The sequence below is a fragment of the Jaculus jaculus genome, chromosome 5 (genome assembly GCF_020740685.1).
Source record: "Jaculus jaculus isolate mJacJac1 chromosome 5, mJacJac1.mat.Y.cur, whole genome shotgun sequence".
NCBI lineage: Eukaryota > Metazoa > Chordata > Mammalia > Rodentia > Dipodidae > Jaculus > Jaculus jaculus.
In genome coordinates, this window is record NC_059106.1 from 36,923,270 (window position 1) to 36,949,322 (window position 26,053).

Sequence of the window (26,053 nt, forward strand, 5' to 3'; positions counted from 1 at the left end):
TATTAGTAGCTTATGACACAAAGAGTCCCACACAGTTCTATAATGAATTTCCCAAAGGTAAGCTGGACATGGGAGGTAGAGGCAGGAGAATCAGGCCTGCCTCAGCTACACAGCCTGGACTTACACTGAGTCCATAAAGAAAAAAAAAAAAAAGGGAATTACCATGGGATATTTTTTTTATAATCATGGAAAATGTTAATAAAAATTTAAAAATTAAAAAAAAAATAAAAGGAAAGAAGGTAGGTAGGTAAGATGGGATGGGCTGGAGACATGGCTCAGCAGCTAAGGTTCAATTCCCCAGTACTCATGTAAAGAAAGATGCACAAAATGGCACATGCATCTGGAGTTCATTTGCAACAAAAGGCCTTGAGGCATGCCTATTCTCTTCCCCTGCTCCTTGAAAAAAGTATTAAAAAAAAAAAAAACCTGGGAGCTTTCTCAGAGGACCAGAAGGGGGAGGCTGGAGCATGGCAAATGTTTCTCTCCAAGGTTGAGTTTTGGGAGCTTTGGGAAGGAAGAGGCTTTTCTCCTGCACTAAGGTCCACCCTTAGGGGAGGGATAGTGTCAACTTGCCCCTAATCAGTAACTCTTTCCCAGGGAAGGGCAACACACAGAAACAAGGTCAGACATACTTGGTCCAAGAGGACAAAGGTCACCTTTTATTTGAGGTCAGTGCAGGCAACAAGCCATGGGCACCACAGGGTCCACCTCTACCATTGACCAAGGGCTGTTAAAAGCCAAGATTTCACATACATAGAACACATGTTAAATAAACTAAGTCTTCTAGCATTTGAGAAACATGGAGAGTTTGGAGTTGATGCTGCTGGTCACACAAGTGCTCTTGAGCAGGCCTAGAACAGGGCAGGACTAATGTCTAGTGCAGGAGAGGAGTACAGGTCTGCAGGGCTCCACTCACTGCCACCACACCATGCACACGACCCTGCATGTCTACAGCTCCAGACTAGGTAGAGCTAGGCCCAACCATGGATATCAAAAAGCGGACCCGTCCTTTATACCAATATGCCCTCTCCAGGACAGGCAGGTGTGACCCTACTCACAGGCCACCAGGGAGGGCCAGGGTCTTCACCAACACAGGCACAATACATTTAAGAACCAAGGTGTACAAAAGACTTTTCACAAGAGTGGGCTACATACATACTTAGTGGTAACTTATAGAGCAACTTCAAAAAAACTGGCTAAAAGCAGAATGTCAACAGGCTATGTGCTTCAACCTCCCTGGTCTCTGGTATTAGGTTGGCTTAGTGGCCTTTATAGGGTCCCTGGTGGTGGCCTGTGGCTGCATCCACCACTGGGCAGTTGTCACTGCCTCCATGTGGTGCCTCACAGATGTCAGCTTTTCCAAACATTGTGACTAGTTCAGGTAGACTCAAACACAAAAGATAAATGGGGAGGATAATGGTCATACAGGGAGTCAAGCACCTGAAAACTAAGACCTGACTAGCTTTGACACTAAAGTTGGGGCAATACCCTCTTTCATGATCTGTAGAAACACAAGTCACCTGGAAAAGGACAATATAGCCCCCTTTTAGGTAAATTAAGGGACTTGGACCAGCGCCTCAGAAGCCCTAAAATACACAAAACTGGCCCACAGGGACCTTACTTAGCTCTCTACTTTCCACAGGCAGAGGAGGATGGGTGGGCTTCTGGCCAAATGGTCATGAGGAATTCAGAGAAAACGTTCTGCAGGCATCCAGGGAGCCCAGTCTCTCTCATCACTCAGAGGAGCTAGAAGGAGAGGTGGGGCACTAATGCTGACCGCCTACACTTGGGATAAACCTGTCCAGCCCTATCTACAGACATCAGCAGCTGCTCTAAGTGCGACACCTTGTGGTCAGAAAGCAGGCTGACTCTTCTACTTTAACAAGAGCCAGCCAGAACAAGCACTTTGTGGAAGGAGTTCTGTTTCATTCTAATCAGCCATATATACATTTTTATTATGAGGCCAAATGACTCCTCTGCTAGATCCCCATCCACAAGCTGTTACCAGCCAGCTCATCTACTCCCACTAAGCCTCTACCATACTGGACAAGGCTGTGGCACTGGCCCCAACCCAATGCCTCTGGCTCTTCTGCTAAGTGGTCAGGAGCTCCACTAAGAATGGACACAGAGCATGATAGGCATTGAATTTTATATTTTGAAATGACCAAATCTAATAAAATGAAAAACAGATTTACTAAACAAGTCCAAAAGACAACATAGGAGATAAGCAATAAAACCAAAGCGTGAGTGGCCCTTGTCCACATCAGCCCCCAACAGACACCACACCACACTGGGGCAAGAGGGATCTCCAGTTTCCTCCAAATCACACATTTTGGTTTTTGCTTTCAAGGTTTTTAGAAAGTGAAGCCCATGAGTCCAGCAGGCTGCCCTGCACTTGGCAGCATGTCCATCCTGCCTGCATCAAGCTCTGGCCCCCGTGTCCCTCAGCAGCAACTGTAGGTAGTGGCTCTTGTGCCTCACTCTTGTGCTATGCTCCTCAGCACATACTTGACCGTGTAGGCAAAGGCCGCAAACCCAACTATAACAAACAAGTTCGCTAAAGCGCCTCCCAGGAGTCCGTGGTGCCGGTTGGCCTGTGGGAGCCCAACAAGGTTTGGGCCAGCTGCTGGGGCATGCCCATTGAGGAGCTGAATTCCATTCTGGCCGCGGTGTGTCTCCCCGTCAGGAACCACATCTGGCAAGGGAAGAGTCTGAGGTCTGCAACTTAATTCATCCTGTGCTTTCTGTTTCTGTTTAATTTCCTGAGGGGGGGGGGGGGAGAAAAAAAAAAAACCCTTGTTTGAGCAAACCCATTCCTTCAGAGCAGCATACCAGTTCTCACCAGCACCAGCACCACCACCCAAATTGCTTGTTCTCCATTCCCTTGCATTAGCTCCTCATTAGAAGTAAGATATACAGCTCCTGATTAACCCTCCCATTCTACAGGTAAGGAAACTAAACAAGAGGCTCAAATCACTATACTGTGCCTGAGGCAGGTTAGCAGCAATACTGAGTAACAATGAGCCACCAAACCCTCCACCTGATACCTCTGCCATGTTTTCAGTTCCAGCCCAGGGAACACTCAGCTCCACATGGCACAGTGCAGACCCAGTGCATGCTGTGCAATGCACCTTCCAGTCACTATTGGTCAACTAGATTCTCAGCACCTCACGAGGGGTGGCCACTCAGTTGATAAGTTCCATACCCTTGACAAGACTCAACCCATTAATGTTCCTTATGTTCTCCCCATCCTTAGAGTCAATCTCACAGACACTGTGAGGTCCTAGAGAAGAGCCCAGTTCTACCACCCTGCAGTGTATATGCCTGGGCACATAGGCAGCAGATACCTCTCTGTGCCCTGAAACAACCAGGACCTCAACCTCTCTAGGACATCTTCAGGAACGCAGTGGTGAATATACAAATGTTTTCACTTTGGAAAGAATCAAACCTGAAAATATTTTTTTGACAGAAGGGAAGAAAAAACTGAATTTCAACTTTCACTTTCTTACCTCCACAACTTCAGGAAATAATTCACAAAAGACTTTATCTTTTAAGTTAAACACTAAACTCTGTGCTGCCAGCTGTCTTTTCTAGGAAGAAGAAAGAGAAGGGAAATGTCAGCCAGAAAGCTAATTTTTCTTCTTTCAAAATTCTAAAAACAAGCCAGTTATAGTGGCATATGCCTGTAATCCCAGCACTAAGGCATGAGGATTCAAGACCAGCCTAGGATACACAGTGAGTTCCAGGCCAGCCTGGACTATTTAACAAGACCTTGTATCAAAACGAAACAAATCTGGGGCTGGAGAGATGGCTTAGCAGTTAAGGCACTTGCCTGAGAAGCCTAAGGATACAGGTTCAATTCTCCAGGTCCCACGTAAGCCCTCCCTCCCCCCGTCTCTCTCTAAAAAAGAAATAAATAACAATCTTAAAAAAATATATATATTATTTGAGAGAGAGGGAGGGGAGGGGAGGGAGGGAGGGACAGACAGAAAGACAGAATGGGCACACCAGGGCCTCTAGCCACTGCAGAAGAACTCCAGGTGCATGTGCCCCTTTGTGCACCTGGCTTATGTGGGTTCAACCATGGTCCTTTGGCTTTGCAGGCAAATGCCCTAACTGCTAAGCCATTTCCTCAGCCCAATAAAAATCTTTAAAAAATCTAAAATCAGACTCTTGAGTTGGCAAAATTACTCAGTGGTTAAAGGCACTTGCTTGCAAAGCTTAATGACCCATGTTCATGACCCACGTGAAGCCATACAGTAGCTCCAAAGTGGCCCTGGCATAACCATACTCTCTTTCTCTCAATCTCTCCCTTACATAAATAAAAATAAATAAATAAAAACAAAAACAGGGGCTGGAGAGATGATTCGGCAGTTAAAAGCACTTGCCTGCAAAAGCCTATCAACCAAGGTTCAATTCCCTAGTACTCATGTAAAGCCAGATACACAAAGGGGCGCATGCATCCGGAGTTCGTGTGCAGCAGCTGGAGGCCCTGGCATGCCCATATTCATTCTCTTTCTCTCTGCTTGAGAATATATAATATAGAAATGTCTTAACTCTAGATGAAGAAGTAGAAACATGAAATGAGTATTTTTGAAAAAAATAAATAAAAACAGACTTCCCAAACTGGCCATGGTGGCACATGCCTTTAATGCCAGCACTCAGGAGGCAGAAGTAAGAGGACCATTCTGAGTTTGAGGCCACCCTGAGACTATATAATCCAGGTTAGCCTGGGCTAGAGCAAAACCTTACCTTAAAAAACTGAAATAGGAGAAAAAAAAAAACAAAACCTAAAATAGCTGGGTGTGGTGGCGCACGCCTTTAATCCCAGCACTCAGGAGGCCGAGGTGGGAGGATTGCCGTGAGTTCGAGGCCACCCTGAGACTCCACAGTGAATTCCAGGTCAGCCTGGGCTACAGTGAGACCCTACCTCAAAAAACCAAAAAATAAATAAATAAAAATATTTTTAAGATAAATAAGTAAATGAATAAAATTTCATCAGACTCCCATCATCAACAGCTGCCACTTTCATTAGGATGTGCCCAATATGAACCTACTTTTCACACACACCAGTCTTGTGAAGGCTGATGTATCAATTAACATTAGATTACTACCAAAACATTAGAGAAATAAAACAAGAGGGAACAGATGTAGTACTTTCCTTCCCTAGACTCACAAAGTTCCTGAAGTATACAGTGGGCTTAGCATAGACAAAAGCAGCATTGGAGGAAAAGATACAATGAGGCCAAAAGCCACATCAGGGATGGCCAAAGCAGAGAAAGTTCTACACAGCCATGAACAGGGACATGGTGGGAGCTCCATAGTCTCTGCCCGCTGCAGAGAAAGGCCATCTCATGTCTCAGGACAGAAACAGCCTGGGGCTGGAGAGATGGCTTAGCGGTTAAGCGCTTGCCTGTGAAGCCTAAGGACCCCGGTTCGAGGCTTGATTCCCCAGGACCCAGGTTAGCCAGATACACAAGGGGGCACACGCGTCTGGAGTTTGTTTGCAGTGGCTGGAGGTCGTGGCGCACCCATTGTCTCTCTCTCTCTCTGCCTCTTTCTCTCTCTTTCTCAAAGAAATAAATAAAAATGATCCAAAAAAAAAGACAAAGAAAGAAAGAAAGAAAAAAACAGCCTGGGATGAGAGACTGGAGGCCACTGTGCCACAAGGCACCAGGCAAGGCGCTGCCACACCTCACCGTGAAGTCCGATGTCTCTATGCTGCCCAATGTGGGGCCCTTCTCTACCATGAAGCTCAGGAGACCGGTTAAGATGGTGGAGACAGACCAGGCTGGGTTCCACGTGTCTGGATGGAAATCTGTGATGGACAGACACAGCCTACAAAAAAAAGGGGTTCTGTGAACAGAGGTGTACATTCTCCCATGACCATAGATAGCTCAAAGCATTGCAGTACCCAGAAACTTACCTTGTATTGCATTTAAACCTTCCATTGGGGGTTATCATGTAAATACTAGGAGGCTTAAATGGAAATTCTCTGGGAAAAATTAGCTTTCCATGATAATAGCCACCTATATCAAAACAGAAAGAGTCTTATGAACTTTTGCATCATCCAATGTGACTGTTTTGTCAACTCCCGCAAACCTCTCAAGCTGGCTTCCCCAGTATCTGCCCCCATACCAGCTCCCATACTGGGCCCACCACTGACCTCCTTCTCCAGTGCTTATGCCCCAGAATTTTAGTCTGCCTTGGACTACCTGACTCATCTCACATCTGTGCCCACAACCTAGAATGGTCCCAAGAAGACCATGACAACCACTTGCCTCAATAGAACACACTCTCCTCTCTCCCTGGACCATCCATATTCCTTGTTCATTGTTAATAGTGGTCAGAGAAAAATGTACAGGGGCTCTCTGACTCCTACCCTCAACACCTTAAGAGCTGCATGCAACTGAAGCCACCCTTCCTGTAATCCAAGGACTCAAGAGACTTTCTGATGCCTGCAGTGCCTGTTTCTTTTTCTTTCTTTCTCTCCTTCTCCCCCTGAGGTAGGGTCTCACTCTAGCCCAGGCTGACCTGGAATTCATTCAGTATGTATCTCAGGGTGGCCTCGAATTCATGGCAATCCTCCTACTTCAGCTTCCCAATTGTTGGGATTAAAGGTGTGCACCACCACACCCAGCTTTCTTTTTAGCTAGGGTCTCACTCTAGCCCAGGCTGACCTGGAATCATTCACTATGTAGTCACAGGCTGGCCTCAAACTCAGTGATCCTCCTACATCAGCCTCCCAAGTGCTGCAATTAAAGGCATGTGCCACCACACCCGGCTACACAGTGCCTGTTTCTCCAACCCAACAACATCCAAAGGCCAGCACAGCCCACCTGTACTCAATTCCACATCCCTGCAGTTTATGCACGCTGTCTCCTCACTGTCACATCAATCTCTTAAGTGATGCATATCCCTAGTAGTCTTCCCCAAGGCTTCTGCATCTATACTCCCAAGACCACCCTGCTCAGGCTTCTAATCTCAAAATGGTCCACAAACCTGACCTGAGACCACCTACATGTCCCCACTGACATCTAACCACACCTCAGCAGTGTGGCCTTGTCTGGTTCACTCCTAAGGCCATCCTCTAAGCCACACCTACCCACTCCACCTGAGATTGCCCCTAGGAGGAGTCCTATACAGCTCTCCATCACAACCTTGGCTCTAGGAACCCTTCTCAAACTCGAAACTGATGCAGTGATTGTACATCTTACATATGTACATCTATGCTGTACTACCCTAGACATACATATCCAAGATGAAATTCCTGCTATTTCCCCAAACTGCCACTTTAGCTCCTTATCATTTAGACTAAAACCTGGTAGGTCCCTAAACCCCCAGATCAAAAACCACTACATCAGCAATCTGTGGGCCTCAAACCCATCCAGAGCCCAACATGGCAGAGAAGCTCAGTTCCCCTGCCTATGACAATCACAGGCAGTATCAGAGCAGCCATGTGCCACGCTCCAGGGTTCATACCCTGGTTGCTCAAGTTACACCCAGGGATCAAATGGAAATGTATAACTGAGCAGATCATGCTCTGGACAGGACTCTTTGGTAACATGTGAGTACATGTGTGGCTGTGCATACACAAGTCTGAGAAGTTTTGGTCTCGGTTCCCCTGACCTGGGCTCCCTGCTGGTATCCTAGGTGTAAATCTGCCTCAAGGACTCTGAACATCTTAGTCCACAGATTGTCATAGGGCTCCTCAGCTCCAACACAACATGCTACATGAAGTACAGGGTTTCCTCTCCCAGCGCAACATAAGATTTTACTCTTGAGGAGACAAGTTCCTAAGCACAGGTTGTCATGGCTGCTTCTCTGCACTCCACCTCAGGGTCAACACTCAAGGACAGGTAGCAGCAGTACTTGAGTCAACAGTGCAAACATAGTGTGAGCAAGTGTCATCTATGAGATTAGCTCAATGGACAAGACATATCACACTCAGAGCACACATATACACTCAAAATCTCAAAGAAAAGCCAAGTGTTAGGCTGGAGAGATGGCTTAGCAGTTAAGGTCCTTGCCTGCGAAGTCTAAGGACCCAGGTTCAATTCTCCAGGTCCCGTGTAAGCCAGATGCACAAGGTGGCACATGCATTTGGAGTTCACTTGCAGTGGCTAGAGACTCTGGAGTGCCCATTCTGTCTGTCTGTCTGTCTGTCTGTCTGTCTCTCTCTCTCTCTCTCTAGGAAATAAATATTTAAAATGAAATGCCAGGTGTGGTAATGCACACCTTTAATCCCAGCACTAAGGAGGCCAGCCTGAAACTACAGAGTGAACTCCAGGTCAGCCTGGACTAGAGTGAGACCCTACCTCGAAAAACAAAAGTCTCAAAAGTCAAATCAGAAAATGAACAAAAGCTACAAACAGGTATTTTTCCAAAGAGGAAGCAAGGAAAGCTAGCATGTACCTGAAACTGTACTGGTCCCTAACTAGTACCCAGCATGACCTAACAGCAAAGAAAGGGGCCTTTTCAGCTTAGCATAAGGTAGGAGAGGTAGGAACTTCCTACTTTGCTATGTGCATGAACTAGAAGACAATCCCTCACTGGCCAGTGATCTCACTTCCTATGCACCCAAGATACCAAGAACCACATCCCAACACATTTTTAGCATTGGCATTTGTCTGCAGCACTGAAAAATGGGAAACCCCCACATGCACCTCAAACGGAAGGGTCACAGACTGGGGTGATGGCTCTATGTTTAAAGGCCCTTGCTTGCTGGGGTCCAATTCCCACATAAAGCCAGATACACAAGATGTACAAACAAACCCAGTGCTTTGCATATCCTAAGCAAGCACTCTACCACTGAGCTATGGCCCTGGCCCAACACACACTTTTAAACTACAAAGATTAAATTATGAGAGAATATTCAGTATTTGAGGGAAACCCCAGGCCTTACCCTCAAAGCATAAAGAACCTCTATCAAACGTGCCACAATACAACTCACCCTTTCTCTGAGGTCACACTGCAGGTCCTGCCAGGGAACAGTGTGCAAAAGCTCTTGTCCCACAAGCCTACCTCAGCAGAGCAAGGAAGAGAGTCCACAAGAGATAGGCCAAAAGCATAGCCTTGGTCAAAGCCCAAGGACAGGAACCCAGAAAACATGACTATGCCACAGATGCCAAGCTGCTCTGGACCACATCAATAGACTATGCTGCCATGATGATGCTTGCAAATGTGTCAGCCTCAGCTGGCCTGGCACTATAGTGCTGTTTCTGGGCTCTACAATCTGTTCCATACATGCTTCCTTGTACCACCCCATGGTCCTTTCCACTCAAGCCACAGTCTAGAAAATAGTGGTTCTTCTACTCAATTCTTCTTTCAAAATTTATTTTTGCTGGGCATGATGGCAGACGCTTTTAATTCCAACACTCAGCAGGCAGAGGTAGGAGGATTTCTGTGAGTCTGAGACCAGCCCAGGTCTACATAGTAAATTCCAGGTCAGCCTGGGCTAGAGCAAGACCGTGCCTCAAAGAAAACAAAAAGAGTGGAGTGTAGTGGTACATGCCTTTAATCCCAGCACTCAGGAGGCAGAGGTAGAAGGATTGCTGTGAGTTTGAGGCCAGGCTGCAACTACATAGTAAATTCCAGGTCAGCCTGGGCTAGAGGTCCCTACCTCAAAAAAAAAAAAAAAAAAAAAAAAATCAAATAATTTTTAGCTCAGTGTGGTGGTACATGCCTTTAATCCTAGCTCGTCCTCCCTAAGCCTCAGGTACCCCATACACATGTGGGGCTCCCAATTGGCTCAGAGACTATCTGAAGATCACAAGACACTGCTATTGCCCGATACAAACTTTTTGACAATTTTCTCCCTGGTCTTAGAAACAGAAGAATATGGCCACATTTTACTGCCTGTTCCGACCTATTTTCCCACCGCTAATGGACACCAGAGACTGGTCAAACAAATACTTAAGTCTCTGGAGACTCGATACACCAGCAAAACCAAAATCAACCAACATTTCTAAGACTTAAGAAGTACTAGATTAAGTAAATTCAATTTGATTACTACATACCCAAAACAAAGCAACAAAAAACCCTGTTATTTACAAGTAAGAGATAGGGCTGAAGAGATGGCTTATCAGTTAAGGTGCTTGCCTGCAAAGCCTAAGAGCCCATGTTTTACTCTCCAGATCCCATATAAGCCAGACATACAAGGTGACGCATGCATCTGAAGTTTGATTACAGTGGCTGGAGGCCCTGGTGAGGCAATTTCTTTCTTTCTCTCTCGTTAAAAAATATAAAGGCCAGGTGTGGTGGCACACGCCTTTAATCCCAGCACTTGGGAGGCAGAGGTAGGAGGATTGCTGTGAGTTTGAGGCCACCCTGAGACTCCATAGTGAATTCCAGGTCAGCCCGGGCTATAGTGAAACCCTACCTCGTAAAAACAAAAAATAAAAAATAAAAATAAGCCGGGCATGGTGGCGCACGCCTTTAATCCCAGCACTCAGGAGGCAGAGGTAGGAGGATCGCCGAGAGTTCGAGGCCACCCTGAGACTACATAGTGAATTCCAGGTCAGCCTGAGCCAGAGTGAGACCCTACCTCGAAAAACCAAAAAAAAAAAAAAAAAAAAAAAGTAAATAAAAGGAGCCGGGTGTGGTGGTGCACCCCTTTAATCCCAGTCCTTGTAGAACTGCCGAGAGTTCAGGGCCACCCTGAGACTACATAGTTAATTCCAAGTCAGCCTGGACCAGAGTGAGACCCTACCTCGAAAAAAAGCAAACATAAAAATAAAATAAAAGGGCTGGAGAGATGGCTTAGTGGTTAAACATTTGCCTGTGAAGCCTAAGGACCACAGTTCGAGGCTCGATTCCCCAGGACCTACATTAGCCAGATGCACAAGGAACAAGGGAGCACATGCGTCTGGAGTTCATTTGCAGTGGCTGGAGGCCCTGGCACACCCATTCTCTCTCTCTCTTTGCCTCTTTCTCTGTCTGTCTGTCACTCTAAAATATATAATTAAAAATGAACAACAACAGGGCTGGAGAGATGGCTTAGCGGTTAAGCGCTTGCCTGTGAAGCCTAAGGACCCCGGTTCGAGGCTCGCTTCCCCAGGTCCCATGTTAGCCAGATGCACAAGGGGGCACACGCGTCTGGAGTTCGTTTGCAGAGGCTGGAAGCCCTGGCGCGCCCATTCTCTCTCTCCCTCTATCTGTCTTTCTCTCTGTGTCTGTCGCTCTCAAATAAACAAATAAATAATTAAAAAAAAAAATGAACAACAACAAAAAAAGGCTGGTGCGGTGGTACACACCTTTAATCCTAGCACTTGACAGGCAGTTAGGAGGATTGCTATAAATTCAAGGCCACTTGGGACTCCATAGTAAATTCCAGGTTAGCATGAGCTACAACAAGACCCTATCTCCAAAAAAAAAGGGGGGGGGGGAGGCTGGAGAGATGGCTTAGTGGTTAAGGCACTTGCCTGCAAGGCCAAAGACCTAGGTTCGATTCCCCAGTATCCATGTAAGCCAGATGCACAAGGTAGTGCATGCTACCCATGTAAGCCAAATGTACAAGGGGGCGCATGCATCTGGAGTTTGTCTGCAGTGGCTAGAAGCCCTGGTGTGCCCATTCTTTCTCTCTCTCTCTCTCTCTCTCTCTCTCTCTCTTTCTCTCTCTCACACACACACACTTTGCCTCCTTCCCTCTCTCAAATAAATAAATTAATAAAAGGCTAGTCTGTTAGGCTTGCCTCAAAAAACAATTAAGAGAGCTGGAGAGATGGCTCAGTGGTTAAGGAGTTTGCCTGCAAAGCCAAAGGATTTGGTTCAACTCTCCAGGACCCATGTAAGCCAGATGCACAAGGGAGCGCATGTTTATCTGGAGTTCGTTTGCAGTGGCTGGAGACCCTGGCATGCTCATTCTCTTTCTCTCTCTCAAGTAAATAATAAAATACATTAAAAAAAAAAACCCAAGAGATAGTTGACAGGCAAGAATTCAGGGTTTTTTCTACTTACCTTCATAAGGTGTCATTTCAGGGCCTCGGACAACATAGTGCCTGAAAGAGAAAAAAATTACTTGGACTTACAGATGGCAAATTCTCCAAAACCTGAGTCACTCTAAGATTAGGGTTCACAGACCAGTCAGAACTGCATTCACTGTTGGTGAACAGCTGTAGGCCAAATGCTAAGGGAAATGATACAGAGCCCTAAATCTCTTGTGTTGCAGAGTGCCTCAGCTACATTATTTTGGAATATCAAGAGACTGCCTAAGTTTCCATAAGGTACTTTTTTTTTGGGGGGGGGGGGAGGCTTTTCTAGGTAGAGTTTCACTCTAGCTCAGGCTGACCTGGAATTCACTATACTCATGTGATCCTCTTACCTCTGCTTCCCAAGTACTGGGATTAAAGGCTTGCGCCACTACGCCCAGCTCATTTTTTTTTATTTGTTTTTGTTTTTTGAGGCAAGGCCTAACTCTAGCCAAAGGTGACCTGAAACTCACTCTGAAGCCCAAGCTGGTCTTGAATTCATGGTGATCCTCCTACCTCAGACTCCCCAGTACTGAGATTAAAAGCCAATGTGCACCTACACCCAGCTCAATAAGGTACTGAGGTACTTTTGTTTCCACAGTGCAACATACAAAGTTAGACATCTGCTGTCATTGGCATCAAATAAAATTTATTTTAAATATTTTTTTTTAATTTGGGGCTGGAGAGATGGCTTAGCACTTAAAGCATCTGCCTGCAAAGCCAAAGGATCTCAGTTCTATTCTCCATAACCCACGTAAGCCAAATGCACAAGGGGGCGCATGCATCTGGAGTTCATTTGCAGTGGCTGGAGGCCCTGGCATGCCCACTCTCTCTGCCTCAACTAAATAATAATAATTTTTTTTTTAAATACAAGCTTTTTATTTATTTTATTTTATTGAGAGGAAGATGCAGGGAGGGAGGTAGGGAGAGAAGGAAGGAGAGGGAGAGAATGGGAGCACCAGGACATGTAGCTATTGCTAATGAACTCCAGATGCATGGGCAATCTTTTGAATCTGGCTTATGTGGGTCCTGGGCAATTGAACCTGGGTCCTTTGGCTTTGCAGGCAAGTGCCTTAACCACTAAGCCATCTCTCCAATCTGAAAAAATTTTACAAAAATGTTTTTATTTGTTTGATAGAGAAAGAGGTAGAGACAGACAGAGAAAGAGGCAGATAGAGAATGGGTATTGCAGGGCCTATAGAGCTGCAAACAAGCTCTAGATACATGCACCATCTTGTGCATCTGGTTTACATGGGTACTGAGGAACTGAACCTAAGTTCTTAGGCTTTGCAGGTAAGTGCCTTAACTGCTAAGCCATCTCTCCAGCCCTGATTTTTTTTTTTTCAAGGTAGGGTCTCTAGCCCTGGATGACCTAGAATTCACTAGGTAGTCTCAGGGTAGTTTCAAACCAATGACAATACTCCTACCTCTGCTTCTGGAGTACTGGGATTAAAAGCGTGTGCCACACCTGGCTAAATCAAAAAAAATTTAATATCAGCACTCAGGAAGCAGAGATGGCAGGACTGCTATAGTTCAAGGCCACCCTGAGACTACCTAGTAAATTCCAGGTCAGCCTGGGCTAGTTAAGACCCTACCTTAAAAAACAGCAACAACAAAATTAAATTTTGACTGGAGAGATGGCTTAGTGGTTAAGGCGCTTGCCTGCGAAGCCTAAGGTAAGGACCCATGTTCAACTCTCCAGATCCCATGTAATCCAGATGCACAAAGGTGAGGCAAGAATAAGATGGCACATGCCCACTTAGGTGGTGCAAGTATCTGGAGTTCAACTTCAATGGCTGAGGCCCTGGCATGTCAATTTATATTTTCTCTCTCTAAAAAAAAAAAAAAAAAAAGAAAAAACACAAAAATTTAAATTTTAAAACATATTAAGATGTGCCAGAGGCACTGATGAATGAGGCCAGACTAGACTACATGGTGAGATCCTTTTTCAAAAACACCACAAAAAGGCTGGACAGATGGCTTAATGGTTAAATGCTTGCCTATGAAGCCTAAGGACCCTGGTTCGAGGCTTGATTCCCCAGGACCCACGTCAGCCAGATGCACAGGGAATGCATGCATCTGGAGTTCAGTTGTAGTGGCTGGAGGCCCTGGTGCACTCATTCTCTCTCCCTCTCTCTCTCCCTCTCTCTCTCTCTGCCTCATTCTCTGTCACTCTCAAATAAATAAATAAAAACAACAACAAAAAAAAAAAATTAAAAAAAAAAAACACCACAAAAGGACTGTGGAGGGTGAGGGGAAGCTGCAGCTCAGTTATCCCAGTACATGCCTGAGTCCCTAAATTTGATCAATCCCCAGCACTGCGTAAAACTGGGTTGTGGTAGTACATGCCTGCAATACCAGCACTCAGGAGGAGATAGAAGGATCAAAAATCTGAGGTAAACCGGGCGTGGTGGCGCACGCCTTTAATCCCAGCACTTGGGAGGCAGAGGTAGGAGGATCGCCATGAGTTCAAGGCCACCCTGAGACTCCATAGTGAATTCCAGGTCAGCCTGGGCTAGAGTGAGACCCTACCTCGAAAAACCAAAAAAAAAAAAAAAAAAATCTGAGGTCACTTATGAGGGTGAGAAAGAGGTCTGGGCTGGCAGTTTGTGTGAGAAGCTTGTGGTATGCCCATGTCCTGAGAATCTGTGCAGGATTATTTTGTGTAGAACAGAGGGATAGAGCAAGCAAGCACACACACACACACACACACACACACACACACAATATCTTTGGGTGACCTACTGCCTATTCAGCTGCAACTGAGAGATTACAACCTTTGAGACTGGGCCAGGTGACCTGCAGTGGGACAACAGAAAGAATGTAGACTCTTTTCAACGGGCCTGAGTGCTCAAGGAGTATCCTGTTCTTCAAAGTCTGCTTTATTCCCCCCTGGATTAACTAACTGGTACCCTATCTGGTATTGTGGAGTGAAAGAGAAGATCAGTGAATTTGCAACATGGTCTTGTGTTTTGGAAATGGCCATGGGCAGTGTGAAGCAGGTTTGCTGGATGCCTGCATGGAGCCCCCACGGGGCCATGAGGATGAACCGTGGAGTGCAGTGGAGACCCAGTGCAGATGCTAGGACCACGAGATGACTACTAAGGAGCTGCCGGCCCAGCTGATGTTTTCCAGGACTGTTGCTGGTTAGAATTATCGTACTTGGAGATTTGTCACTGGCTAGAGTTGTTGGACTGGAAAATACAGAGTTTGACGTTTGCTCTGGTTGTTTTAAATCTTGTATTGGTTGAATATTTCTTTGCTATGCCCAATGCCATCTTTTGCACTGTGAATGTTTATTCTGTGCCAATACCAGTTTTGGGGGATTTTTTGGTATTATGGCTCAGTTAAAAGACCTTGGATGATAGGGATATATGAACATCACTGGAATTGATATAAAACTATGGGGACTTAAAAAAAAATATTAAGGTCAGGGGCTGGAGATGGCTTAGCAGTTAAGGTGCTTGCCTGCAAAGCCGAAGAACTCATGTTCAAATCTCCACATCCCACAAAACCAGACACACAGTAACACAAAGCATATGATGTCACCCATGCACCCAAGGGGATGCACACATCTGGAGTTTGTTCACAGCAGCTAAAGGCCCTGGCATGCCCATTCTCCCCCTCCCCCCCTCCCTCTTCCTCTCCCTCTCTGCCTCTATCTGTTTCTCAAAAAAATAATTAATAAATAAAAATAGGACTGGAGGGATGGCTTAGCAGTTAAGATACTTGCCTGCAAAGTCAAAGGACCCAAGTTTGATTCCCCAGGACCCACATAAGCCAGATGCACATGGTGCCGCATGCTTCTGGAGTTTGTTTGCAGCAGCTGAAGGCCTAGTATGCACATTCTCTCTGTCTCTCAAATAAGTAAAATTAATAGTAAGTCTTTGAAAATAAATAAAACAAAAATAAAATTTAAGGTCAGGGCATAAGAGATGGCTTAGTGGTTAAGGTGCTTGCCTGCAAAGCCAAAGGACCCAGGTTTGATTCCCCAGTACCCACGTAAGCCAGATGCACAAGGTGGTACATGTGTCTGGAGGCCCTTGCATGCCCATTCTCTATCTGCCCTTTTCTCTCTATCTTAAATAAAAAAATAAATCCTTTTGTTAAAATTTACAGTTATTAGCTACATAGTCAGTATATAAGGCCAGCCTGGGCTACACAGGACCCTATCTGTAAGTCAAATATGTTGCTCATGTCTGTAATCCTAGCACTGGAGAAGCTGGAGCATAAAAAAATGCTACAATTGCCTCAAGGATACACACCAAGTTCCCAACTTGTGCTATAGTGTAAGACACTGTCTCAAAAAACATAACAGGGCTGGGCATGGTGATGCACACCTTTAATTCCAGCACTTGTGAGGCAGAGGTAGGAGGATCACTGTGAGTTTGAGGTCACCCTAAGACTACATAGCGAATATTCCAGGTCAGCCTGGATTAGAGTGAAAAAAAAAAAAAAAAAAAAAAGAACAGCAACAAAAGATGTACTTGAAAACTTGCATATAAAAATATGTACCTTTAATGGGGGTGAAAAGGCCCAAAGTGAGGTCAGGGGAAGAGATTGAGTAAAGGAAAGGTGGAGAGAGGGCTAATCAAAATCTAAGAGGATATAAATAAATCATATGGACCTACTTTTTTGGACAATGGAACACCCAGGAGCTGTAGTTTGTTGCTAGAAAATTTTCAGCACCAGGGATGGGATACCTTCCAGTGAGTTGTTGGACAGGGAGGTCTCTGATGCCCCCAAAACATTATAGGCCATTGCTGAGGCCCTTGGCTTCCCACCAAGAATAGATGGTAAGACCCTATTGCTGAAGACTCCACATACTTGAGCTGCAAGGCCACTGAGAAATCCTGCTGGAACTGAGATGATAACCTCCTCCATGTAGACCAGCTGACAGAAAGCTGGAAGAAGCCATTCTGCATGCAGTTCAATGGGAGAGAGAAAAATCACCATTGAAAATACTCAACAGTGGACACTGCAAGCCTCTTATTTGGCAAGCCAGGCCAAATGAGATAACGGGTCCAATAGTGGCACGTCTATTATAGTGGAAACCAAATGCCCTCTAATTGGACTGGAGGCCCGCTCCATGGGAAGGAATACATCCCTGATACTGAACACCTAAGATGGGTAGTCATGAGTCCTCGGGGTGTAACATCTGCTGCTGTCTGGCTAAATGTATATACTATGCTCATCAAACTGCCCAGTAAGCACTTCTCTTAATGTTCATACCCATATATTAATGCTACTCTCACTTTTGGTAGAGAATCTTCTCTTTTCAGATGGCAGTGACCTTGGGATGACTCAGAAGGCATCATGGTGCTGCAAAGAAGTGACAGGAGTGCTTAGTACTGCAATATCTCTATCCACACCTTCCAAGGCTCAGGGTCTATTGCAGAAGAGGTGGTGGAAAGAATGTAAGAGCCAAGGGTAGGACTCCTTACAACGTGCTCCCCCCAGGCACAAAATGGCCTGGATATCCATGACCTCACAGTGCCTTACACTACCTATAGAAGACCATTATAATATGAGGAAAAGATGATGGCATCAGAATAAAAGAGACACAGATTGAGCTGGAGAGGGGATATGATGGAGAATGCAGTTTCAAAGGGGAAAGTGGGGAGAGGGAGGGCATTACCATGGGATATTTTTTATAATCATTGAAATTGTTAAAAAAGAAAAAATTTGGGCTGGAGAGATGGCCTAGTGGTTAAGCGCTTGCCTGTGAAGCCTAAGGACCCCGGTTCGAGGCTCGGTTCCCCAGGTCCCACATTAGCCAGATGCACAAGGGGGTGCATGCGTCTGGAGTTTGTTTGCAGTGGCTGGAGGCCCTGGCGCGCCCATTCTCTCTCTCTCCCTCTGTCTTTCTCCCTGTGTCTGTCGCTCTCAAATAAATAAATAAAAATTGAACAAAAAATATTTAAAAAAAAAAAAAGAAAAAATTTTTTGGAAAAAAAAACTAAATTGCAAATGACATGTACAATAAGTTATTCCATGAGTGAATTTCCATTGCAGATGTTTTTCTAAAGTACTATATGATACATTTGTAAAACTCAAATAAAATTGGATTAGATATTTTTAAAAAGATGTACCTTATATACACATGAATTTTTACACCATGTACATAGGCCAGAGAGGGTACAGTTGGTAATCTGAAGCTGGCCCTGTTTTGTCCCTTAGTGTAGATGCTCCTGGAAGAACCAGATATGGCCTACAGCAGCTTTCCTTTAACAGAGGGCACCATGACAACTTGTGACAACTTTCCCCAAACCAAAATCCTCACCCAGAGCTCAACCTCAGAAGAGAAGCAGCAGTGGAGACTCCACACTCCACCATCAGATAAACAAGGCAGTGGCTTTAGGCTTTATAGGTTCTCAAAACAGTGAGCACAAAGTAGGTAGAACTAGCTAGAAATGCCAGCGAGCAACTTGGCACCCATCCTTGATGATCCCTCCTTGTCTCTTCCCACCAGAACAGACATACATGGTTTTAATAGTAGTGTGATCATGTGACTATACTAGCTGCTAGTTGCCACTTTAGAGCAGTTCCTCAATATGTGAAAACTGGTTCTAAGATTAGTAATAACCTATTGCCATTGTCAGGGATTAAACCTGTAGCAGCTCAAGCCCCTTATACAAAATGACACAGTTATGTGCAAAGAACCTACACATTTTCTCCATGTACTTTTCACTATCTGTACATTACTTATAATGCCTGAAACACTATGAGTATTGTATTTTTTGTTTTGGTTTTTTCAAGGTAGGGTCTCACTCTAGCTCAGGCTGACCTGGAATTCACTATGTAGTCTCCGAGTGGCCTTGAACTCACGGCAATCTTCCCGAGTGCTGGTATTAAAGGCTGATGGGGAAACCACTCTGTAGTCTCAAGATGGCCTCAAACTCACAGCAGTTCTCCTACCTCTGCCTCCTGAGTGCTAGAATTAAAAGCATGTGCCACCATGCCTGACAGAAAAAGCTTTTTAAATACCTTAGTCTATATTTAATTTCCCACAAAACCACTGCAAAGCTGGTAATATACATTTCCATAGAGTATAGCAAAAGCACTAGTATGAAGCTGTGCACCTTTAATCCCAGCACTCAGGAGGCTGAGGTAGGAGGATTGTGTGAATTTGAGGCCACCCGGAGAGTGAATTCCAGGTCAGCCTGAGATAGAACAAGACTCTACCTTGAATCCCTGCTAAAAAAAAAAGAGCTACTATGCACAAATGTTTTCCAAAGCTTGAGAGTCAGGGACACTAGGCCTTGGCCAGCACCAGAAATTAGTGTCAGGGCCCTGTCATGAATATACCTTAGGCAAGACAAGCTAATTCCCACTGTCCAGATGCAAAGCACAGAGGGCAGTCTCAGAGTACAAGCTCTCCATAAGTACTATGTGCGAGGTGTACTTGATCACAGCTGGGAGCCCTGTATACTCCAAGACTGCCCTGAAGACCACCCAAAGATCCTCTTTCTAGCCCCAGTCTAATGCAAGCAGGACTCTAACATGTTACTAGCATTCTGTCCACCACAAAGACTAGTCTCCACAGGCCTCTTGGTGTCCATACAAAGCTGAAGCAGTGCACAGGACAGGACTGCCTCTGCCATAACCAACCCATTAGGTAGACCAGAAGAGAGCCTATAGGAGTGACAATGATGCAGGGTGAGCAAAGATGCAGAGCCTTACCATTCGAGAATATTTGAAGGGAGGGGCTCCGCACAGATGTAAGGCACTGGGTCTTTCTTAATGCGAAGGTAGTCCTGCTTCAACCTCTGTGTTGCTGTGGTTGGAGCTCTCTTATTGCTGTTGCTGCTCATCTATTAAAAACAAGAAACTCTATTTACAGGGAACAGGCACAAGTTTTCCTTATTCACAGCCAACTTCCACAACTGAACATCTCCACTTCCCCAATTCTCTTTCTATTGCCCCCCACCCCCACACCTCTACACATGTTACCAAACCTAACATAGAAGCCTCATTCCTGTCCTCAATAAATTTTTATGGATGAAGGCATTTCTTTCTACGGAACCTGAGTAGGCATGTTGAAGCCAGCCTGTACCAGCTCCTGAGGGCAGCTGTGCATGTCTTCCAACTGTACTCAGCAACCCCAACAGCCTTGCTCCATGAGAAAAGCTGCTACGTTTTCTCTGGTCACATATTTTTAAGACAGAAAGGTAAAAAGTTTTGCAACTAAAAATAAAGTGTGAATACTTTGACAGGGAGTATATCTGGGTATACAGAGGATGGCAAGGAAAGAGTAGAAGTGTTTGTCTAGAACAGGGAAAGCTGGACACTGGTAGTTAAGGAGACATGGCCAAACCTTATCACACTGGGAGCCTAGATCTGACCACTAAGCCTTCTACCATTTTGCCACTCTGTTCCCAAATTGTTTCACACAGTACTCTGTGGTCCCTTTAACAATCACACTCTAGATATCAGGGCACATCAATAATGGCTAAGATCTCCATTCAGACCTCCCAGCTAGTACAAACCTTTAGTCAATTCCACCACAGCTTTTGGTCTTTGCACCTGTTGTTCCCTGTACACAACACATACCCCTTCAATCTCTTCAGTATATGCCCATACATCTCATCTGAGAAACAAAGACTCTAGACCCCCCCCCCCCCGGCTGTCTATTTCTTGATTGACACTATCACCACAGACTGTTACATCTCTCCTACACTGGTGTTGGTTCCTCGGGAAGACCAGAGCTTGGTGTGTGCTCACTGTATCCCCCAGGCTTGTAGAGACTGCTCAGCCAGGGTAGCCACCAATCCTCCCATGTGCAGCATCTCAGCACCTGGCTTCTCACTGGGAATCTCTGCTACTTGTTCACTTCCTTCCTATTGCACTAGACTAATGGTAGTCTCTCATTAGTTTCCTGCCAACCACAAGAACCTCCAGTCTTCCCGCTTGAGTCAATAGTTTGGCCATCCACTCCCCCACAAAGACAGGCAAATAAATGCCAACAGTTCCCTGTCTGCCAAACCTCAAAGCAGTTCCTCATAGCCCCCTAACTCCTACAGCACTTAACAAAAACCAATCTTATTTTCAAGGCTGTTTCCCAGCTTCATCTGGACTGGTGGAAAATGCACCTATAATGCCTGCACCTAGCTTGAGCCACAGCCCTCAGAAGCCTCCCTGATTTCCCTAGTCAAATACTTCTTTCTCTGTCTTTCATCACCAGCCCTCAGGTGGCCCAAGAACATACCACACAGGGACCTTTCTGGCCTAAGCAGAAATGAGGGGCAGGGTCTTTTACCTGATCCTCCCAAGAATGCTCATAGCAGGGGAGCAGGGTTACAGTCCTGCCTGGGAAAGAAATGCTTGTAGAAAATAGTGTCTCCCAGCTGGAGAGATAGCTTAGTGGTTAAGGTGTTTGCCTCCAAAGCCAAAGGACCCAGGTTCAATTCCCCAAGAGCCATGTAAGCCAGATGCACAAGGTGGCGCATTTGTCTGGAATTCGTTTGCAGTGGCTAGATGCCCTGGTATGCCCATTCTTTCTCTCCTCTCTCCCTACCTCTGACTCAATCTCTCTAATATATATGAAAGAAAGATAGTCATGGTTTCAGAGGCCATGTGGACTAGGAAGCACACCTTGGCCAGCACCTAGTAAAAAACAAAGCAACATAGATCCATACACAAGCAGAACCACCACCCAAGAATTGGGTGTGGTGGCACACGCCTTTAATCCCAGTACGTGGGAGGCAGAGGCAGGAGGATCACCATGAGTTCAAGACCACCCTGAGACTGCAAACTGGATTCCAGGTCAGCATGAGCTAGAGTGAGACCTTACCTCAAAAAAAATTGTCTTTCTCTTAAATGTTCGCCCCCGAGGTTAACAGTATACTGCATACAAAACAAAATTTATTAGGTAATTCCAATGCAACTGTTTGGATTCAGCTAAGTGGCCAGGGTGCATACTTAATGAAATTTAGGGGATGAAGCCAGGCATGGTGACAGAGGTAGGATGACTGCTGTGAGTTCGAGGATACCCTGAGACTACATAGTGAATTCCAGGTCAGCCTGGGCCAGAGTGAGACCCTACCTTGAAAACACAAAAAAGAAAAAGAAAGGAAGAAAGAAAGAAATTTGGGGGACTAGCCAGACATGGTGGCGCACACCTTTAATCCCAGCACTCAGGAGGCAAAGGTAGGAGGATTGCCATGAGTTCAAAGCCACCCTGAGACTACAGAGTGAATTCCAGGTCAGCCTGAGCTAGAGTGAGACCCTACCTTGGGGGGGGGGGGGGAAGAAGCAGCAGCAGAAGAAGAAAAGAAACTTAGTAGACAGACTCAGAAAGTTAGTAAAATAAGTCCTGCCAGGAGATGCACCTCAGTTGGTAGAGTGCTTACCTAGCACACACAAAACTCTGGGTTCATGTTCAGCACCACATAAACTGGGTATAGTGGAACACTTGTAATTCCAGCACTCAGTTCAAGTTCATCCTTAGTGCAAATGTAAGTTACAAATACAGGTTGAGGCCAGCCTGGGATATGTGAGACTCTGTCTCAAAAAAGTTCTACAAGGGCTGGAGAGATGGCTTCATGGTTAAGCACTTGCCTCTGAAGCCCAAGGACCCCAGTTTGAGGCTTGATTCCCCAGGATCCATGTTAGCCAGGAGGCACACGCATCTGAAGTTCGTTTGCAGTGGCTGCAGGCCCAAGCACGCTCATTCTCTCTGTCTCTTTCTCTGTCTGTCGCTCTCAAATTAAAAAAAAAAAAAAAAAAGAAAAGAAAGAAAGGCTACTTTAAAAAAGTTCTGCCAAGCCAGGTGTGGTGGCACACAACTTTAATCCCAGCACTCAGGAGACAGAGGTAGGAGGATCACTTTGAGTTGTGAGGTAACCCTGAAACTACATACTGAATTCCAGGTCAGCTTGGGCTAGAGTGAGACCCTACCTCCAAAAAAAAAAAAAAAAAGTTCTGCCAGGTGTGATGGCACATGCCGTTAATCCCTGTACTTGGGAGGCAGAGGAGTAGGACTGCTGAGTTTATGGCCAGTCTGAGAGTACACAGTGAATTACAGGTCAGCATGTCAGCCTAGGCTAGAGTAAGACTCTACCTCAATCCCCCCCCTCAAAAAAAAAAAAAAAAAAAGTCCTGCCTTGTCACCGGGCAAACTATTTGCTAAACCTGCTTTTCCTTTTCAAGGCTGAACTCAGAACTTCACACATGCTTACCAATAAGCTTTATCCACAGACCCACATTTGCTTTTAATATGACTTCCATAAAATTACACCTAAGATTCAACTACTCCGTTTCCCCAACTACCCTTCCTTTGCCTCACTCAATACAGTGCTTTCTTTCAGGACGCTCCCAGAGGATTGCAAATGAAGAAAAAAACTAGAGTCACCAGCAAGGCCATGAGCCTTTCCAATCCCACATAATTGTGCTAAGGTGGTTCCTTTTTCCTCTGGATCTTTCTCTCTCATGGTGTACACACAGCTCAGGTGGCATGAGACCTTGTCCTGACTGATCAGAGGGCACATGACACACCCAAGGCCTGGGATTCGGATCTTCCCCCTTCTCCAAGATTTCTCACAGGATGGACAGAAGCCCAGGGTCAGAGGAGGCAGCCTCAACACCATTCATGCACACACCTACCTGAGAATGGAGCTGTTACTGAGAGGTCAGAAGTGCCAAGCTGTACAGATTACTGACTGCAAGTTATAAGAACCTAGATCTAGCTATGACTAAAGAGTATGCACTGGGATTTCCAATTAACATCCTTAAGTTCCTTTCTTTTCTTTTCTTTTTATTTTTTGAGGTAGGGTCTTGCTCTAGCCCAGGCTGATCTGGAATTCACTATGAAGTCTCAGGCTGGCCTCGAACTCACCTCAGCCTCCTCAGTGCTGGGATTAATGGTGTGCGCCATCACATCCAGCTCTTAAAATTCCTTTCTTTTTTTTTTTGGGGGGGGGGGGAGCGCCGGGTGGGTAGAAAAGAGAGAATTGGCACGCCAGGGCCTCAGCCACTGCAATCAAGCTCCAGACACTTGCACCGCCTAGTGGGCATATGCGACCTTGCACTTTTGCCTCACCTTTGTGTGTCTGGCTTAGGTAGGATCTGGAGATTGAACATGGTCCACAGGCTTCACAGGCAAGCACCTTAACAGCTAAGACATCTTTCCAGCCCCAAATTCCTTTCTTTTGAAGCCAAATTACACCAAGTTTCACTCACCTGGGATGAACATGTCCTTGTACTACTATGGGCATATTATGCATTTATTAGCTGTCTTGCTCTGGGCTGTGGCCCTCTCTCTCTTAGCAGACTCCTCATGGAGTCTAACAAGACATTAGACATTGAAACTAGATTTGATTGATTGGGTTTTTGTTTTGTTTTGCTTTTTGGTAGCAGGACCTCACTCTAGCCCAGGCTGACTTACCTCAGCCTACTGAGTTTTGGGATTAAAGACATGCGCCTCTACGGCCAGTGGGAGTTACACACACACACCCCTATTAAGTGGAGTTCGCAGAAAAGGGGACGAGGTCATTGGATGAGATGATATAGTTGGCTGAGGGTGGGTAGTGAGACTCTACATAGAACAAGAGACGTGTCCAGAACCCAAGTACCACTCTTGCTGCCCCGACGTTCAATTACATTACCGCAGTGGCACAATCCTGGGCACGCTCGTTTCTGTTGGGAGTTATGAACCAGCCTGGGATTCTAACTGTTCAGTCGTAAGGGGGCACTCAACGGCGGCTACCTCCCAACAAGGACTCCACGGACACCTTTACAAAGATCAACCCTGGATCCTCCTGAAAGTATTTCAAGTGTGTCAACCAACGGGGGAGGGGGCTTCGTGGGAGATTCCACCGAGTGGCAAGTCCCCAACCGGGACGGTGAGTCACCCCCAGCCAGGAGCCCCGGGCGCACGCAGTAACCGACCTCGGGTCCGCGCAGGGACACTCCTGGCCGTGGCCCCGAAGGCGGCGGCGTACGCGAACCGGAAGGGCCGTGCGGAGTTCCCGAGGCTCCGCGCCCCCGCCCGCCACTGTGGCCGGCTCCAGGGGGACGGATAAGCGGCCCGAGGCTCCGCGCAGCCCGCGCGCGCTCACCTCTCCCTAGGGCCGCGGGTGGGCCGCCGCCGCGCTGAGGCTCGCCGTGGTCGAGGCCGGAGCAGGGCGCGAAAGAGTAAGGCCCACGGCCGGAGAGTCGCACCCGCGCCGGGACTGAGTCCACAGCACCAGCCGCAGGGCCACCGCCGCTCAGCTTCCAAGATGGCTGCTCGAGGGGCGGGTCCCGGCGCCACTTCCGCTTCCGGTGCGCTGTTGGGCTCGCGGGAACCGCTGGTCTAGGCACCTTGGAGGACGCCTCTATGGTCCACGCCTCTGTGGTTGCGTTTTCCAGGTCAAGTGGCGTCTTGCGGGTGCTCAAGGTGGGGCGGTCAGCGCGTGCGCATTGTTTGGCAGCTCGGAGCCGAGGTGGGTTCCCTCGGCTGGAGGGAAGTGTTTCGATATTGTCTGGTCCGTGTCCCGGCGCTATGAGTGGCTATACCGAGCCTGCAGTACTCCCCTCGCCACTCTTCGGGAAGCCAGGCACGAAGGAAGGGTGACTTCTGAGTTCAGACCACTCTTAACGGGAGAGCAGTGGGCCTCGTGGTCCCCCAGTCGGTCCACGCTGCTGCCCAAGCCCTGAAGACCCCTCCTCAGAGCAGCTACAGGCGCGACTAGCCCGCCAGCCCCACGACGCCCCTCCCCCCGCCCTGGGGACGGCCATCCTCGTAAAAATAGTGCCAGTGTTTCCTGACCGAACTCTCCACCCAGTCCATGAATAGGGTCATTATACCCAGGGACACTGCACTGAGGCTGGTTTTCCGCTCCCACGGTCCCCTCCTTGGCCCAGGGGAGGGGAAGCGCAGCTTGGCCGCTTGGCCGCTGCTGTTTGGCTGGGGCTCCCCATGCTAGTTTGGTCCCTGACAGCTGGGGCAGCTGAGCTGAGAGAGGCTGGTAGGAGATGCCCAGCCCGCACATTCACACTTCTGCCTCACCTCTAGATTCCTGGGGTGCTCGAGGTTGTAGTAATGTTGATGTTATGCATGTCACATGCAGAGACTCATACTTTTGCCCCAGCACCCTCCCCCT

General features: G+C 46.7%; 1 protein-coding gene across 3 annotated transcripts; it reads right to left on the reverse strand.

The window, feature by feature from the left end:
- Positions 1 to 629: 629 nt before the first annotated feature.
- Ube2j2 (ubiquitin conjugating enzyme E2 J2) lies at positions 630 to 25,176 on the reverse strand. 3 transcript variants are annotated; one of them, XM_004657766.2, is made up of 7 exons: positions 25,028 to 25,176; positions 19,653 to 19,783; positions 11,959 to 11,999; positions 5,927 to 6,029; positions 5,700 to 5,838; positions 3,510 to 3,590; positions 630 to 2,762 (listed from the first exon to the last, which is right to left on the reverse strand). In XM_004657766.2, the coding sequence occupies exons 2-7, from the start codon at positions 19,781 to 19,783 to the stop codon at positions 2,478 to 2,480; spliced, it is 780 nt and encodes a 259-aa protein (XP_004657823.1). In that variant the 5' UTR covers positions 25,028 to 25,176; the 3' UTR covers positions 630 to 2,477. The 3 variants fall into 3 exon arrangements, with proteins under 3 accessions (XP_004657823.1, XP_045006645.1, XP_045006646.1); XM_045150710.1 differs by lacking the exon at positions 25,028 to 25,176 and adding an exon at positions 24,858 to 24,986; XM_045150711.1 differs by lacking the exon at positions 25,028 to 25,176 and adding an exon at positions 22,530 to 22,562.
- Positions 25,177 to 26,053: the final 877 nt, after the last annotated feature.